The sequence below is a fragment of the Anser cygnoides genome, chromosome Z (genome assembly GCF_040182565.1).
Source record: "Anser cygnoides isolate HZ-2024a breed goose chromosome Z, Taihu_goose_T2T_genome, whole genome shotgun sequence".
NCBI lineage: Eukaryota > Metazoa > Chordata > Aves > Anseriformes > Anatidae > Anser > Anser cygnoides.
In genome coordinates, this window is record NC_089912.1 from 29155673 (window position 1) to 29172727 (window position 17055).

Here is a 17055-nt window from a genome sequence, read left to right on the forward strand (position 1 = left end):
TTTTCCAGGCTGAACAAGCCCAGCTCCCTCAGCCGCTCCTCGTAAGACTTGTTCTCCAGACCCCTCACCAGCTTGGTCGCCCTTCTCTGGACTCGCTCGAGCACCTCGATGTCCTTCTTGTAGCGAGGGGCCCAAAACTGAACACAGTACTCGAGGTGCGGCCTCACCAGAGCCAAGTACAGGGGGATAATCGCTTCCCTAGCCCTGCTGGCCACACTGTTTCTTACGCAAGCCAGGATGCTGTTGGCCTTCTTGGCCACCTGAGCACACTGCTGGCTCATATTCAGCTGACTGTCAATCAATACTCCCAGGACCTTCTCTGCCACCAGGAATCTTTATAGCACACCACAGCATGATGAAACAACACAGCGAGCAGCCATTTCCGGAGCATGCTTCGAAGTGGTAGGAGGAATGATTTGCAGGGAAAACCCCTACACATCAGGAGGGAGGCCTGGAAAGATCAAAGGACTGGTGAAGAACTGCAAAGGATCCCCATGCCTTGTTCTTAAAAGCAGTGGAAACAAATGCTACAGAATAAAGCTGTTAGAAAATTGCAGCAGATTGAATTTACTCCCTTCATACCTACACCTTGTGTTTTTTTTTTTAACTAAGGAACTATATATATCAATGAATAAAGCAACCCCTTACTCATCCTCCCCTTCCCCTCTCCCCTGAAATAGCTGTAGAGAATAAAAATGAAAAGGTCAATCAAAAAAATATTTTTTGAACTTCTCTGGACTAAACAATTTCACTATTAGAAAGAGTAACAAAGAAGACGGAAAAACACTACAGAGGACTTGAGCAGAACATCTCAAGGAACTAACTAAGTGGTTTTAAACAACTACCTTTATTTTGAGAAAAAAAAAGAAAAAAAAACCACGAAAACAAAATACTTCCATTAGCTGTTGATCCATCTGTAATAAAAGCAGCTATGTGCCTTGTTCTTGTTCTAGTGGAAATACATTGCCATTTCAATCCAGGAATGTTTTTTAAGAAGTGCCACAAACTGAGATTGTAAGAGCCACCATCCATTGATTCAGCAAGCTGCATTTTGAAACAAAGTAATTAGGATAGTACTTTGCAAATGAGGGATATCTTATATTTGACTCTTACCCCTACACAATCTCTCAGCAGTCAAGACTGACAGCTTCACAAGGATATACATTTAGGAGCAAACACTTCAGATTTCCTAAATTTTGAAGGAAAAAAATGTTCAATACTTGTATTGACTACATCCACCAACTATGCTAATAGAAAACCCTCTAACCTCAACAGAAGGTGGGAAGGAAAGAAAAACTTGTTACACTTGTTCAAACATCCTATTGGAACTCCTTGTCAGAAATAATCTGGGCTAGCACAATAGGATGATAAAGAGATTTCAAAGTAAACAGACAGAAAAAAGGCAGAATAACTCTGCAGTGCGCATTCTGGCCACAGAACACACCTCTTCCCAAAACTGGCATCACAATAGAAAAAAAAAAAAAAAAAAAAAAACACTGTCAAACTAGCTTGCTTATCATTGACAGTTTTACGTTACATCACAAGAGACCAAAATTACGCTGTTTCAAAATCAGATCAAAATCTGTGACAGAATTACTCCTTTGTTAAGTTTTCCTTAAGTAAACTGAAATCAGCTTCAGTTCAAGATGTGTTGTATTATGGGCTTCTTTGCAATTTAACTTTACTTGCACATATACGTTATTTGTGAAAAATTTATATTTATGGATCATCACTCAAGTTTCCAAGTGAAGCACTGAACAGTTACAGATTTCTGGTTGTCTCAATAATCTGAACTTCACCTTCTCTTGTACCCATATCATTCACTGGCTCAGATAAAACAGAATTCAGCCACTTAACTGAAGACTGTGTAGACTATATGGACATGAACAGATAATATAGAAGAGGGGTTGATTGCATTATAAATCTTAATTCTCACTATGCTGTTCTTGACTTGTGACACCAATTATATTCCTTGTACGGAATTCAGCGGGAAATATCAAAATTCAGATTCAGAGAGAATCTGAAGAGAGGAGAGGGAACAAATCTTGTTATTCATATTGACAAACACTTCCTTTCTTTCCCCCCAAGCTGAGTCAGGAGGAGGAACTCATCCTGAGCCCTCATCACAGTGAGACAGCTTGCTGCTACTCATGCTAGGGAAACACAGCATCAGCTGCCACAAGTTAAAATGCTGTTGCGAGGGTACTGTTGGCCTCTAGATCCATGTGCTGTGTAGGTGAGGTGAAACAGTTCAGCTCAGACTGGACAGAAAGTGGTGGAGATGAGGCAAGACCCTAGTCTGTCTTGTGTTGCCTGTAAGTATCTAGCGTTGTGGTAATGCCAAAAACGATGCTTAAAATCACTTTGTAGCTATTTATTATTTTAAAGGCTGCCATTATTTTCCTGAAGAATGCAAGGGGTGGGAGGAGCACAAGGGGATTTCTAACTTTTTATTTACAAGCCAAAGATGAATGGAATTTCATGGTTAATGTAAAGGCATTTCCAAGCCTCCATTAGACAATAAAGATGGGAACAGTCATAAAACCAGAAATGCCACAATAGAGCCCTCTAAGCATACATAGGCATGCGTACATAATAATGTGTATTAGAAACACGTTAAAGGTTTGTATACACACACGAATACTGTTGGGTATAGTTTTGAGCAAATTCTTAAAGATTCAAGAGAAATGATAAAAAAGCAGAGTCTCACTAATCCAATACACTTGCACAGTAGGTGCTGACAATAAACTTTGCATTCGTGAATGCCAAAGTAGCTCAAACCTGCAGCCTCATTCTTTTTCTGTGTTTGGCAGTCAGCTCTCCAATTCCCAGTGATTCACCAGCTGTGTCTCTCCTGCACGCACAGCAAGGGTTATCTGACTTATAAGCAGCTCCCCACTACTGCAAACAGGGGGAGATCCCAGCATTTACCCATCCAGCTGCAGGTAATAAATTCTGTGCATCTGAAAGGGGAATTTGATGTTCAGAGAAGAAACGGAAAAAAAAAGCTGACAGTATTCCTAAGTAGTGCTAACCAATGGAACTATTAATTTACTAAATCGATGGCTATTAATTTACTGTTATTTGCAAAGACCACTTAATATTAGAACAATATAAGAAATTACTATTTACTAAGACTGAATATAAATGTACAATGAAATGAAAATATTCATATTTAATTTATAGGTAGGAATTATGAAAAAACAATATATTGAAAAAAGTACAGCATATATAAGAATAGATAGGCTATATTGTCATTTGTACTTTTACAGATCTGGCTCCCATATGAAGATTTTAAACTGAGACAAAACTGTGTAAGCAGTATGAATCTATGCATCATGAAGTCTTTCATAATTTTTAAATGGGTGCAAACATCTTTCCATGAATCTGGAATCATCATTTCTTGAATCTGCATAAGGTTAAACTTGGGTCAAATTCCATGAACATGCTTGAAATAAAATATTAACTAGCTTGAAATGTTTGCCGTGGTATCAATCAATGAAATGTCTGGTGGAGAGAAATCTATCAACTTCAGACTAAATCACAAGCTGTCTCAATCAGATTCTTACAAAGCTGTACCAATCACGTCACATGTACCAGTTTTTGTTCACATTTAAAACAGAAAAAACACATCTTTTAAGAGATAATCTGGTATTTTTTGATTATGATCTGCTATTGTCACGATTCTTCCATAATTTAAGACATTAGCAATTATTTTGTCAATTTTTCTGCAAATGTTCTGAGCAAACAATCTAGATCTGCTAAACTGAATACATCTGGGTAATTAATAATTATTAATATTTTATTATATACTTATTATTATATTATTATTTATTATATACACCTCATTAATAAGTCTGAAAACAAAAAAGTTCTTTGCTGATATATATTATATGTGTAACTTATCAGGTATTTCCTACATACAAAAATGTATGGAACACGTGTCTTTTTTATTAGAATATGAAATTAAATAAATTATACCTAGAATTAAATCTATACCAGTATGAGTTTCATGTTGATCTTGCTACATTTTAAAACCTTGCTCTTCAACCGCCTTTAACTCAGCTGACCACCAGCTTTGTCTAGGTTGTTTCAATCTATTAAATGTCTGCTGCAATTTCTAGCTTCTAATCAATATTAACAGCTTCCATTTTCTTTTTATTGACTCCACAGTCTATTTTAACAAGCACTAGTCTTTTTCTTTTTGGCTAATTCAGTTTATCATCCCTATGGACAAATGTCAAATTCACACAAAAACAAAATACAGACTAATTACAATTCGCCTGTTTTTCTAAGCTCTTGAGATCAAAACATACAATACATGATGTGACAATAATGCCCTATAGAACAGATGTTTTCAGTGGCAAACAAATGTTTTAAAATTGTGCCCTTTTTTCTACAGTTACGTTACATGCAGTCTGTTCAATCTGTTACCCTTACCAATTTGGTGTAATAACTTGTCAGTCTGAGGACACTGCGATTACTTTATTAATCATTCAGGATGGATCTGGAAACACACTTGGGGTGTGGCATGGCAAGGTTGAGGAGTTCATAGCACTGGCTGCTGTGCTCAGCTTCACCACAGCTGGTCTGACTGCAGCACACCAATTTTCAGTAGAAAGCTCAGTTTCAGAGCTATAGATACATCTACAATACACAGTGGGTGCATGGTGCAGAGACACAGCACTGCCCATCTCTTGTTCAGTCCAGATCTTGGAGCAATATACATGGGTTAGCACAGCACCACACTCTAACTGGAGCCAGGGAAATTAGCTTGGATGTGATGCTGAATTAACACGGTGATAATGCTTTCTCTATTTGTGTTTCTCCCCTTGGAGCTCCAAGAGAACATCAGTATCCTGTACACTGTGAATATAACAGCTCAGCTTAGCATTACACTGGAGAAGAAAAGAATTATATTTGCATGACAGCCTTCGGTACAGTGCAGACATGTTTCAGCAGCTTTAGGTTAAGCAGATTTAGCATGAGAGTTCAGCTAAGAATGTATGGCGGCAATCTGGCCACTGTGAGACTCCAGACAGGCTTCTGGGGAAAAAAAATACATATCAAGGGACATTTAAAATGTTTGTGACTGTCTAGTTTTCTGCAATAAGGTGAGCTCCAAAATCTTTCTTTGTAAAAGAAGCTCTAGTAGCATGACTTTTCAGCACGCTTTTGTGATTTGACAAGGGAATGACTTCAGCCTTCAAAGGTACCCTTTACCTCATCAAATACAGCTCAGCTTTTCCTGAGATATTGTGTGTTAAAATTGACGTTTCCATTCTCTTTTAGGTGCCTCAAGAAAATACTGGCCTCCTGCCAAAGTAGTAATTAGCACGACTAAGGCACACTGGGGATGCCACAAAGGCAGCAGCAGCAGAGACTACATGGGGAACACCTGGGAGCTGCAGCAAGGGGGGAACTGGACATGAGAGAGGCAGGGGACCTGCACAGGCCTCCCAGCACTGACTCACCCAGCATTCAGCTGCCCCTCCAGTAAAGAAGAGGTAAATCACAAGGCCCTGGTACTCCCAAGCACTAAAGCAATGCAAGAGTAAAAGGCAGGACAGAGTTTCCTAAACCACCATCAGCTTTTGCAACACAGACTCTGTCTTGACTGAAAATACCAGACAGGGAACAATATCCTCTATTTCTGACAGATGAGACAGAAGACAGAAATGCCCAATCCATCAGCTCCCAGCTGACCATTTACATCAAGGCTGCATCTGGTTTCAGCACAACTTGAGCGTCTGCAGTCTATACATCAATGTAAAAGGTTCAGGTGAAAGGCTGATGATGAGACAAACTGAGAAATCCAGTGATACACAAATAAAACTGTTTTTTCTTTAAAGTATTTTAAGCAAAAAACATACTAATACGCCACATTAAAAAGCACTGAGTGATTTGTTTGAATAACTTCACAGAGGTTAGGAAACACTACAGACAACATACAGCATTAGTTCAACACATCTGCTCAGTCAGTTTCATATTATAAGATTTTAAATAAATTATTAAATATTATATGTTAATTATTACAAGGTACTTTTTTGTTGTTTTTCCTTAGGACTTCAGCTTTATTCAGAGCGCAAGATAGATATAACTGAAGTATTTCATGGAGAAAGTATTCTGGCAATTCCTAACATTCATTCACTTATTTTGCAAATTAAATACTGGTCTTTTAACATGGAGAGTTTGAGGGAACCTGGAATGTCAATAAAGATAAATTTGTGTAACACTACCTTAGAGACAGTGTCATCCAACTTATGCTTTATCCACTACTCATGATCCTCCCAGTGACACCCAGTTCTGTCAATCTGTTTTTTGCATCCAGCATTCTCTCACTTGCTAATTAGTTTGTTAACTGTTCAGAAACAGACAGTTTTAATGTTATGCGTTTGTACCCTACATAGCACAGTGAAACCCTGTTCCCTGATTAGAGCCCCAGGTTCCACTAAAATAATGATGATACCACCCACATAAGAGGTAGTTCACCAATACAGCACTTAAAAGACCACCTGGAAGTGCTGAGGCATGCAAAATTAATGCTGAAAATAACTAAAAACATTATTTTAAGCCCTTAATAAAAATTAAAAAGAAATATTTTGTGACTGGTTTATATTCTTTAAAATATATATTTTTACCCACCCTATTTTATTTGCCATTCAATTAAATATATAGTATTACCAAAAAGAAAAATGACAGGGTTAATAATGAAATATTCCCCACCATGAGCAACGTATTAATAAGTGGCTAAAACTCCAAACACATTTTTCAGTCTGAGAATAACTCAGGAGCAGAGTTTTAAAACTAATTAAAAAGGTAATCTTTTTCCCCTTCCCTCAGGAAACCTACTCTGGCCAAACCAAAACATTCCCAGTCCAAAATTCAAACCCGTGTTTCTTGACAGCCTGCAAGGCTGCAGGGCTAATTCCCACAACAACCCAGAGTGTTTTAGCAATATTCAGTGTACAACTGAACGCATGTTTACAGATGAAGTGCAAGGTGGTGTTTGTTTCATGGAAGCTTTCCCTTTTATTCTTAAGATGTTACAAGATTTCACTAAAAATAACAGGCTAGCAACAACCAACATGAGGCACCTAAAACTTGACACATTAGCACAGGTTTACTCTTGTATGAGCTCTCCAGATGAAACAGCATCAGGTTTTAATTACCCATATACAGACAAGCAACAGCAGCAGGCATTTTTATAGCATTTGCCATAACACAGCCCAGGTGCAAAGCCTGCAGCACAACCTCGGCGGTCACTGTGGCAGCCCCAACGTGGTAGGGCAGGTGCGCTCCCTGACGTGGCCCACAGTTGTGGTCTCTGGTTGTGCGTCCTGGCAGCTTCCCAGCTGCGTGTCAGGACAAAGCTGATGTGTGCACCACTCTCCCGTGCACCTGGGACTCCCTCACAAAGAAAACCTGTGAGTGGGGGGAGCATACAGCGCTCCATCAGGGGACCAGCAGTACGACCACGCTGGACACACTGACCCACCGGTGCAGGAGCCAGGCAAGACACATGCCTTGACAAGAAAGACCACAGCTCCTCGTCTGTGCTAGTACAAATGACATCCCCGTGACATGGCAATGGCAGGACAAGAGCAGGTGAACGAGGGAGGTGGGATGAACACTTTCATAATCTGCCTGAGGGTAGAAAGGGTTTGCAGAGAGATCTGGATAGTCTGGATCGATGGGCTGCATCCAATTGCATGATATCTAACAAGGGTAAGTGCCCAGTGCTGTACCTGGGTCGTAACAACCCCACGCAGCAGTACAGGGCTGGGAAGAGAGGCCGGAAAGTTGCCCAGCAGAAAAGGACCAAGGGGTGCTGGCCAAAAGCCAGCTGGACATGTGCTAGCTTTGGGCCCAGCTGGCCAAGAAAATCCTGGGCTGCATCAGAAACAGTGTGGCCAGCAGGACTAGGGAAGCAATCATCCCCTTGTAGGTGGCACTGGTGAGACCACACATCAAACAAATACTGTGTTTTGGGCCCCTCACTACAAGAAGGACATCAAGGTGCTGGAGCATGTCCAAAGAACAGCATGGAAGCTGGTGAAGGGCTAGAGAACAAGGCTTATGAAGAGCAACTCAGGGAGCTGGGGTTGTTTAGTCTGGAGAAGAGAAGGCCAAGGAGAGACCTTATTGCTCCCTACAGCTACCTGAAAGGAGGTTGCAATGAGTAGGATGCCAGTCTCTTTTTTTAGGTTACAAGTGACAGGACATGAAGAAACAGTCTCAAATTGCACTAAGGTGGGGCTTAGCTTGGATATTGGAAAGAATTTCTTCACAGAAAGGGTGGTCAAGCATTGGCAGGGCTGCCTAAGGAAGTGGTGAAGTCCCCAACCCTGGAGGTATTTAAAAGACGTCTGGATGTGGTGCTTAGGGACATCGTTTAGTGATGGCATTTCATAAATGAGATTAATGGTTGGACTTGATGTTCTTGAAGGTCTTTTCCGACCTAGATGATTCTATAATTCATGCAGAAATCAAGAATCACTGTGCCTTCCTGATCATGGGCTGCACGGAAAATTAGGGTAAGGCTAACGTTAAAACTACACCACTAGAGCATGATGTGGGAGAAAAAGGCAAAAAGGTCATATACCTATTTGAAGAGGCTGAGTTAATGGGGTGATGGCCTACAGCTCATGCACACTACCGTAATAAAAAACGCATTGGTACCACACAATCAAATCAGCTATTCTGTTAGCAGGATGCATCCGAAAATGTGCCTTTATGCATTAAGCCTTTCACAGAAGAGATGTAATCTTGTCTTATTTTCATAATGCCATGTACGCCATTAAATACACAGTATGTATGCCTCCGGAAATGATCCCAGTAATAGCCATTTCTATTTTATTTGTCTGTACAGGGAAAAAAAAAACAAAAAACAAACAAACAAACAAACAAAAAAACCTCTTGAGAACAAATAATAACTATCTGCTCTTCAACCATACCTTGATTTCTGCAGGAAATCAAAAATACCTTTTAATTCACAGCTGAATCTGACTTTCACCCCATGGAATGAAATTTAGCTTGAAGCTTGTCAAGGAACTGAATTCACAAAGATCTAGGCTATGGCACAGAAATAAAGAAATATCAGGTAGGGCTGCATATATTCCTCAACAGCATTCACACAGTATCACAGTATCACAGATTTCTAGGTTGGAAGAGACCTCAAGATCATCGAGTCCAACCTCCGACCTAACACTAAGTACTCCACCAAACCATATCATTAAACTCTACATCTAAATGTCTTTTAAAGACCTCCAGGGATGGTGACTCCACCACCTCCCTGGGCAGCCCGTTCCAATGCTTAATAATCCTTTCGGTAAAGAAGTACTTCCTAACATCCAACCTAAAACTCCCCTGTCGCAACTTTCGCCCATTCCCCCTCATCCTGTCACCAGGCACGTGGGAGAACAGACCAACCCCCACCTCTCTACAGCCTCCTTTAAGGTAACTGTAGAGAGCGATAAGGTCGCCCCTGAGCCTCCTCTTCTCCAGGCTGAACAAGCCCAGCTCCCTCAGCCGCTCCTCGTAAGACTTGTTCTCCAGACCCCTCACCAGCTTGGTCGCCCTTCTCTGGACTCGCTCGAGCACGTCCATGTCCTTCCTGTAGTGAGGGGCCCAAAACTGAACACAGTACTCAAGGTGCGGCCTCACCAGAGCCGAGTACAGGGGCACAATCACTTCCCTAGACCTGCTGGCCACACTGCTTCTTATACAGGCCAGGATGCTGTTGGCCTTCTTGGCCACCTGAGCACACTGCTGGCTCATATTCAGCCGACTATCAACCAATACTCCCAGGTCCTTCTCGGCCAGGCAGCTTTCCAGCCACTCATCTCCCAGCCTGTAGCTCTGCTTGGGGTTGTTGCGCCCCAGGTGCAGGACCCGGCACTTGGCCTTGTTGAACTTCATACAGTTGACCTCAGCCCATCGCTCCAGCCTATCCAGATCCTCCTGCAGAGCCTTCCTGCCCTCGAGCAGATTGACACACGCACTTAGCTTGGTGTCATCTGCAAACTTACTGAGGGTGCACTGGACACCCTCATCCAGATCATCGATAAAGATATTAAAGAGGACCGGCCCCAGTACCGAGCCCTGGGGGACACCACTAGTGACCAGCCTAAAACCAGATTTGACTCCATTCACCACAACTCTCTGGGCCCGGCTATCCAGCCAGTTTCTAACTGGCTGGAAATTCAATACTCTCTTCCTAATACTGTCTTGACTTCAGTCTCTACATACTATACTTCAACTAAATAGAAGAAATCAGCAAATATTTAGTTAATTCAACGACTTGCTATTTTTACAGAAAGCATGACATCTTTTAATGTCAGGTAGTTGTGCCATACTCCCAGCACAGAACTCTGACTTTAAAAGCATAAGTGCTTCACCTAATTTAACCACAGGGTAGGCATTATGCTCTTTGTAAAATGAAGGTAATATGAAGGCCACCCTGTGAATATGGTGCTGGTTCCAGCTACTGAACACTCCCTGTTCCTTCCCTCTGTCTGCCGTAGCTTTCCACAGGCCATTTTGGGAGGTCACCCAAGATAGCACTGCCCCAAGCCACTGCCTGCTCCGGCCAAAATGTCCCACCCTGTTTTCAATTTTCTTGCCTACCGAGGATCATAATCTCTTGGAGGAAAACGCTCTCCACGCTTGGTGGGTCCCTCCCAAGAGGAACCCCCTCCTCAGAGTAGGGGCTTGAGGACACAGCTGATCCAAGCAGACTTCAAAGTCCACGATCAATTTCCTGACTTCTAGGGTTCCACCAGCAAACGAACAGGCATCCAATATGCCATACAATACCTCCTGCCAAACATGTCCTTCACAGCAAAGGAATACAGTCCAAAACAGTAGCTCAGCAAGCAGCCCAAGCATATCAGTCCACGACACAGGGATGCTGCCTCCCTGGCATAGTAACCACAAGCAAAGCAGGAGCCAGTTTCTGCTGGTCCATCTCACAGAGAACTGCCAACCAGGGAAGCATCGTGGCCGAGCACTGCCTTCAGGGCAAAGCATTAAAACAAAACAAAAAATATTAATCCTACTTTTAAATCATAATTTTGTGCTATTTATACTTGCTTCATTTTGTTTTCAACACCTCATGCAGAATTTAGTATTCGATTCTGTTCCTACCAATGGCTATTCCAAGACTTCAGTGCAAACATATAAAAAGAAATTATTACTAAAAACCTGAGTCAGGAAACAGTGAAAGTGAAAACATGACAATCAATGCTCTATTGGCAAACATCACAAACAGGATAAAGTTTACAGACAGAAAATCTTATCTGCTTTGTCTTTTACTCACCGTTTGATGACTTCGGTCACAGTAGCGCAGTCCAAAGTAATCTATCTCCGCTAGGTTTAAGTGACGAAATACGTAGCCCAGGACAACGGACCCTTTCGTTGACTTCTGTGGGAGAGAATTTACAGACCCTTTTCACAAAGATGCTCTGCCTTTATCAGCTATGTGTAGTCACATTCATGCTTTGTTAGCTTTGTCTAAAAAGAGGAGGCAGTTCCCTGTGCCTTTTACCAAAATTTCAGCTATACAGGAGAAAATATTTTTTCCTGATACATGTTTTATCAAACATTCTGTTAATACTATTAGGTAGCTGGCAAGTCAATAGATACAAAATACAATATAAACAAAAACAAAAATTCATCTGTACTTGCATAAACATGATGCTCATGAACCAAGCATTTTTCTTGCAAATTTCTTTTATCTGATCAAAACTCTGATCCCTGTGACATATTTTAATTCTTAAATCATACTATTCCTTCAACTATTGGCCTGTCACTCAAACTCTGACAGTGACGATCAGGAGGCAAAATTGTCCTTAAAATCTGAGCTATGCACCATTAGCTGCTCTGTTACTACTGTTTGTAAGGCAGGTTGCATTTCAGTGTTTTCATTTAAATTATTTTCGATGCTAGAAGCAGGAAAATCCTACACACTGAATTGAAATAACCCCATTGTTTTCTTGATTATTACTTCACTGTGTGTCTGTTCCAGTATTACTGAACAATGACAGGGACGATATTACAGACAACACTTTAGTGTTTATATTATAACCAGCTCACTTCCACCTGAAGGCCTCTTATTTTTTGTTTTGTCTTGCAGTCAACAACAAATAGGCTAGGAAGACAGAGAATAATTACACAGAATGATCCCTCCTCAAAATCAGTTGAAGCCTAAATTCGACATGAAAATACGGAAATAGCTCACAGTTAGGTTTTGGCTAAAGACTTCACATATACATTCGTACATACACTCACAGGCCCTGAAATACCAATGCATACCGGCTGTCCTACACTTGGCATGCATAGTCACGTAACAGTGAATAGCACATACACACTTCAAAGGTGCAATACCAATGACCAGTTTAAAGTGGATTTCATAAACCCATTTACATCCCCTTCAATCCTCTAGATTGTGCTAAACATGCACGAGAGAGATGAAGCAGAAAGTGGAGGCTGTGATAATGTTTGTATTGTTTCACTTTTTAGCCTAAGAAAAATAATTTAAAAATCAAAATGACAAATAGTGCTAATAAAAAAAAAAAAACATTTAATTTAGGCTTGCTACTGAAATATCAATCACATGATAGCAAGGAAGATGCACCCATTCTTCTTCAGCTGGTTCATTTGGTCACCATTTGAACCTGGTCACACAGGCAAGGTCAGTATAATTTCAGATGGACAATCACACTCTAAGAAAGCAATGGCAATGTAAACATCTGCGGTAGGGTAGGAGTTGCTTATTCATACTGTTCACCAAATTTAATAAATATTTGCTTAAACTAGGATATATTCTTGAATGATTCTTGCCATGGAACAGTCTAAGCAATAGTGCAGGTTATTTACACTAAGCAACTAGAATTAGATATTGTCTCAGCATGTACCATGAGATTTAATTATCAGCCACAAAACAGAAAACAGTTTAGGGAAATGTATTGTAAAGGTAATCAGAAATTCACTAAATCTCATTTTAGCATTTTGGATAAAGCACAGCAATATGGTGGTTTTATCATAAGATTCCTCAACAACCTGAACTTGGGCTGTAAGAGCAGTGTAAGGCGTAAGTCAGTCTTGTTATCTTGTGACTATCAGGAGCACTATAGCCAACACAGAAACAAAAAAAAAAAAGCAAAACTAAACACACTTCAAAAAAAAAAGCTTAATTATTAGACAGTGGTGTTTCAAGACTGAAGCCGTAATTGTTTTACTTTGTTTTCTCTTTAAATCAGCTGCTATTCAAAGAAGCAAAAGCAATGTCCAACCGAAAAAAAAACACATATTTATCTCATCTTTCCTATTTCATATAAAGACAATTAACTTCATTAGAAATAACACTTAATTACCATTAAACAGTTACAACAACATTTTGGGAACCCAGTGCAGGACAGAAGTCCTAGGAAACAGACATAGTAAAAGCACAAAACCACCAAGCAGCCCTGACACCACACAACCTGCACTTCATTGTAAATTATTCCATTAAGGCATTAAGGGATAAATTATGGTGACACCTCAAAATGGGTACTAAATATTGGAATGATACTACAGACAGAAAGAGCTCCACCATCAGTTACTCAGAGGCACAGGTTTTTGAAACAGTTAACCATATTTTGGTTAGCAAACCACTGAAGAAGGCATAAACAGAGCTGTCTGCCCTGTGACCCACAGGAGGAAACTGGGAGCTGCCTACTGATGGGATGCTGAGACGCAGTGATCTTGATGCTTTAATTTGTTTTCTTCCAGTGAGCCGCCCTCTTCTCATCTGACCAGTGACATCATTTGTTTCATCAACTAGTTTTATCAGCAGAACTAAACAACAGTAATCTGGTGGCAAAGACAAAGCAGTTGGTTTTCCATGCAGGCATCCTACAAAAATGATGCACAATTTTGGGAGCAATCAAAGATATGAAAATAACATAAAAGCTTAAGTCTTAAAAGAGTTGAACCTACATAATTCTTCACCAATTTAGGATTCAGCTAGCCTTCTTGACAGTTTTCTTTTTCAGTCAGAATAAGTTTGCAATGGGCTCTTTGCAAATCTTTGGGACAGCTTTCCTTGCATGGAGGATAAAACCAGTTTGTTATCCCTTAAAAACACTGAGGTTCCACACCTGATTTGGCTGAAATTAAAGACTTCCTTCTTTCTTTTCAGAGATAAATGCATAAAACACTTTTTAACTGCTTTTTACTTAAATTTCTAAGCTGAGAATGAACATAAATGCCTGTTAATTCATTCTCTTGACACAGCTCAGTTAGTGTTTCCATTGCTGCAGCTCCTGCAGAAACATGTGATCCAGCTGTGGTGAAATGCTGAGCAAAACCATCCAACTTACAATGGCTGGCAGTTCCCCACCCCTGCGTCAGGAAGATGCTCACACTGTTGGCTATCCTCAGACAAAACACGCGGTCTGCCATCACCTCCATAGCCCTCCTTAGCAATGCCCTTCACACCCTGCCTCATGTACACAAGGCAGAGCTGCACAAGATAATTGCCAAGAGGATGGCACCCTGTAGCCCCCTATCACCCTAAACCCACTTGCTTAACCTCCCAGCACTGAGGAGCACCTTTCAGGTCCAACACTGACCCTCGCTGAAACCACTCCAGCTTCATCTTCATTTAAAGTTCCCAGTTTAAGCCAACTGATTTCAGGGTTTCATGCAGGTAATTTGGCTCTCCAAGCGGAATCAGGAGAGGAATTTTGCTGATGAATCCCTAAGAGGCTTCTTCTCAGGCCTGAAAAACATTTTTACTGCATTTGAAAAAAGTTTTGCAAACTCAGAAAAGCTGTCTTATTTTCCCTGACAAAAATACAGCATCAATCAGCAAAACTGCAGAGTACAACTACTGAAGATGTCAGTAGGATTACATTTGCAACATATGACATCGCATAAATTATATGATCTGCCTTGCATTAAGCTCAGACTTGCTAGAGGCTTGCATTCGTAGGAGGCAAACCCAAGTATATTTGAAAATATCATTGACAATCCTTTCAAGAGAGAACAAAGAATTTTTCAAATGAGTCATAACATCTTGCTCTACATGCTAGTAACGTGGCTTCATAAACCAGAAAGGCAGGTTTCTACTGGCTAAGGAAAATGACAGACAGAACAATCAGGAGAGAACTGATTTGGTTGTATTATTTTAATCAAAAAGAAATATCTCTTTTAAAAATGATATAGTATGATGCTTTAACATATTCACATTATGTCTATGTAGTCACACAGAATTCTTCTCTTCCACACTGCTTTTTTTATTTTTTTAAACTCCAGTGAGGTTTTCCTCGTCTGATCATTTGTAATTCTCTCCTTTGTATTCTACACAGCAGTACAAGCCAAATCTGATCAACAATCAATGCTAACTGAATTTAAAGACAAAGTAAAATGTGCAGCAACGTCTGCCTCAGTAGGATGCTAGTCAGTCACTCTCCCAGGAAGAAAGCAATATAGGCACTAAAGCCACTATTTACTTAAAAAAAAAAAAAAAAAAAGCCTTGTAATATTGTGTCTATTGGTTCAAGCACCCATTATGAAACCCTTCTCCTGAAAGTAATTCATTCAAGGGACTCTAATTCTTACTGCATAAATGCTAAGGAAGATGCCGATGAGTTCTTGAGCTCCTGCTTACAAGAAGCCTTAAAATTTCCATTTTACACAGCTGCTGTCTTTTGATATGCCATCCTTCCCCCTTGCAACCATTAAGTGTGTTGGAAAGTCACAGCTGATGCTGAATTAATTATTCTGCTTCTATACTGGCATGAGGTAAGAATATAGAAGAGTAGAAGGTTTCTAATGTGGAAGAGCGAAGTTTATTAGAGTACAGAAAACCACGGGGGCAGCTACAAAGCACGACACCCGATTGTGCTTTAAGATTCAGGAACACTCGTGAGCCATCCCCAGACTTCCCAGCACAGGGACAGCATGGGTCACGCTGCTGACAGGCCCTTTGGGCGAGAAGTGCGTGTGATCTGCTGCTGCGTGCTAGGCAGTAGGCACTGCCCATGCAGGACATGGTGTGCTCACACGCGCTAGAGATGGTTCCCATGGACGGAGCAGGGAGAGGCAGGGAGCGAGCCCAGCCCGATGCATGTGTCAGAGGAACCTCGTGCGCACCAGCCGGCACCTACATGCTCAGGCAGACGCACTCCAAGCTTACACACCATTTTCAGAAACCAAATTGCAGCATTTTGCTCTAGGTAAAGGTTCCTAAGGAGAGATGAAAGTTTTGTATAAAAGCAGCACATAGTCACACAACTTGGGTGAGTAGAGCCAGCAGTCCATCCCATTCCTGGTAGACATATAACAGGAACAAGCGTCTCCAAGCAGCATTTTCTCACTGTTCTTCTTCATCCAGACATTTTCTCCCCTTACCTAAAGTTCTGAAAAGACCATCACCTTCACACATATACACACAGATAAAAGCAGCAAGTCACAGGGCTCTAAAATCCAAGTTCTTGGTGGTCTTCACCAGCACAGAACAAGTAACCATTCTGCCCAGGGCAGTCAATCTGCTGGGCCTCAATTTGCACAATGCAAGTTCAAGCAGAGATCTTTAAATTAGCAAGCTTTAATATTTACAAATATTCACCTAGATGAAACAGCTTGACCTTAATTTGTGGAATGCATGTCCAAACAGAGAAGAATCTAAATTAGTGTTATTGTATATGTGCAAGCATTCCTCAACAAAATCATGTAATATAAGTAAACACTTTCAGAAGCTGAGGATTTAACACATACAAATGTAGTACCACCGTCTGCCCTAAGGACACAGCATACAAACGTGCCATCTGAATTGTACAAATCCATTTCTCTCTCTTCTCGTCTTTCACTGACAGCAGACATGCCAACTTTTTTTCAGCTTTTTTTTTTCCCCCCGAGAACACCCCACAAGTTCACAGATACACGGACAGACCTCTCCACCTGTGTTCCTAGAAACTCGACACAGCGCCTGCTCAGTCTGCTGGAATGCTGTCTATGGCACTGATTTCTAATGTGCTGCATGTTAAGATGCCTGTAGATTTGTTGGTT

The 17055-nt window shown here is 40.9% G+C and overlaps 1 protein-coding gene across 2 annotated transcripts in view; it reads right to left on the bottom strand.

Moving 5' to 3' along the window:
• Positions 1–17055, bottom strand: part of EPB41L4A (erythrocyte membrane protein band 4.1 like 4A) — a 137561-nt gene that overhangs the window by 75137 nt on the left and 45369 nt on the right. For both annotated transcript variants that reach the window (XM_066988024.1, XM_048052173.2), the window contains exon 2: positions 11321–11425. In XM_066988024.1, coding sequence (XP_066844125.1) covers positions 11321–11425 — 105 coding nt within the window. The remainder of the gene's footprint in view (positions 1–11320; positions 11426–17055) is intronic.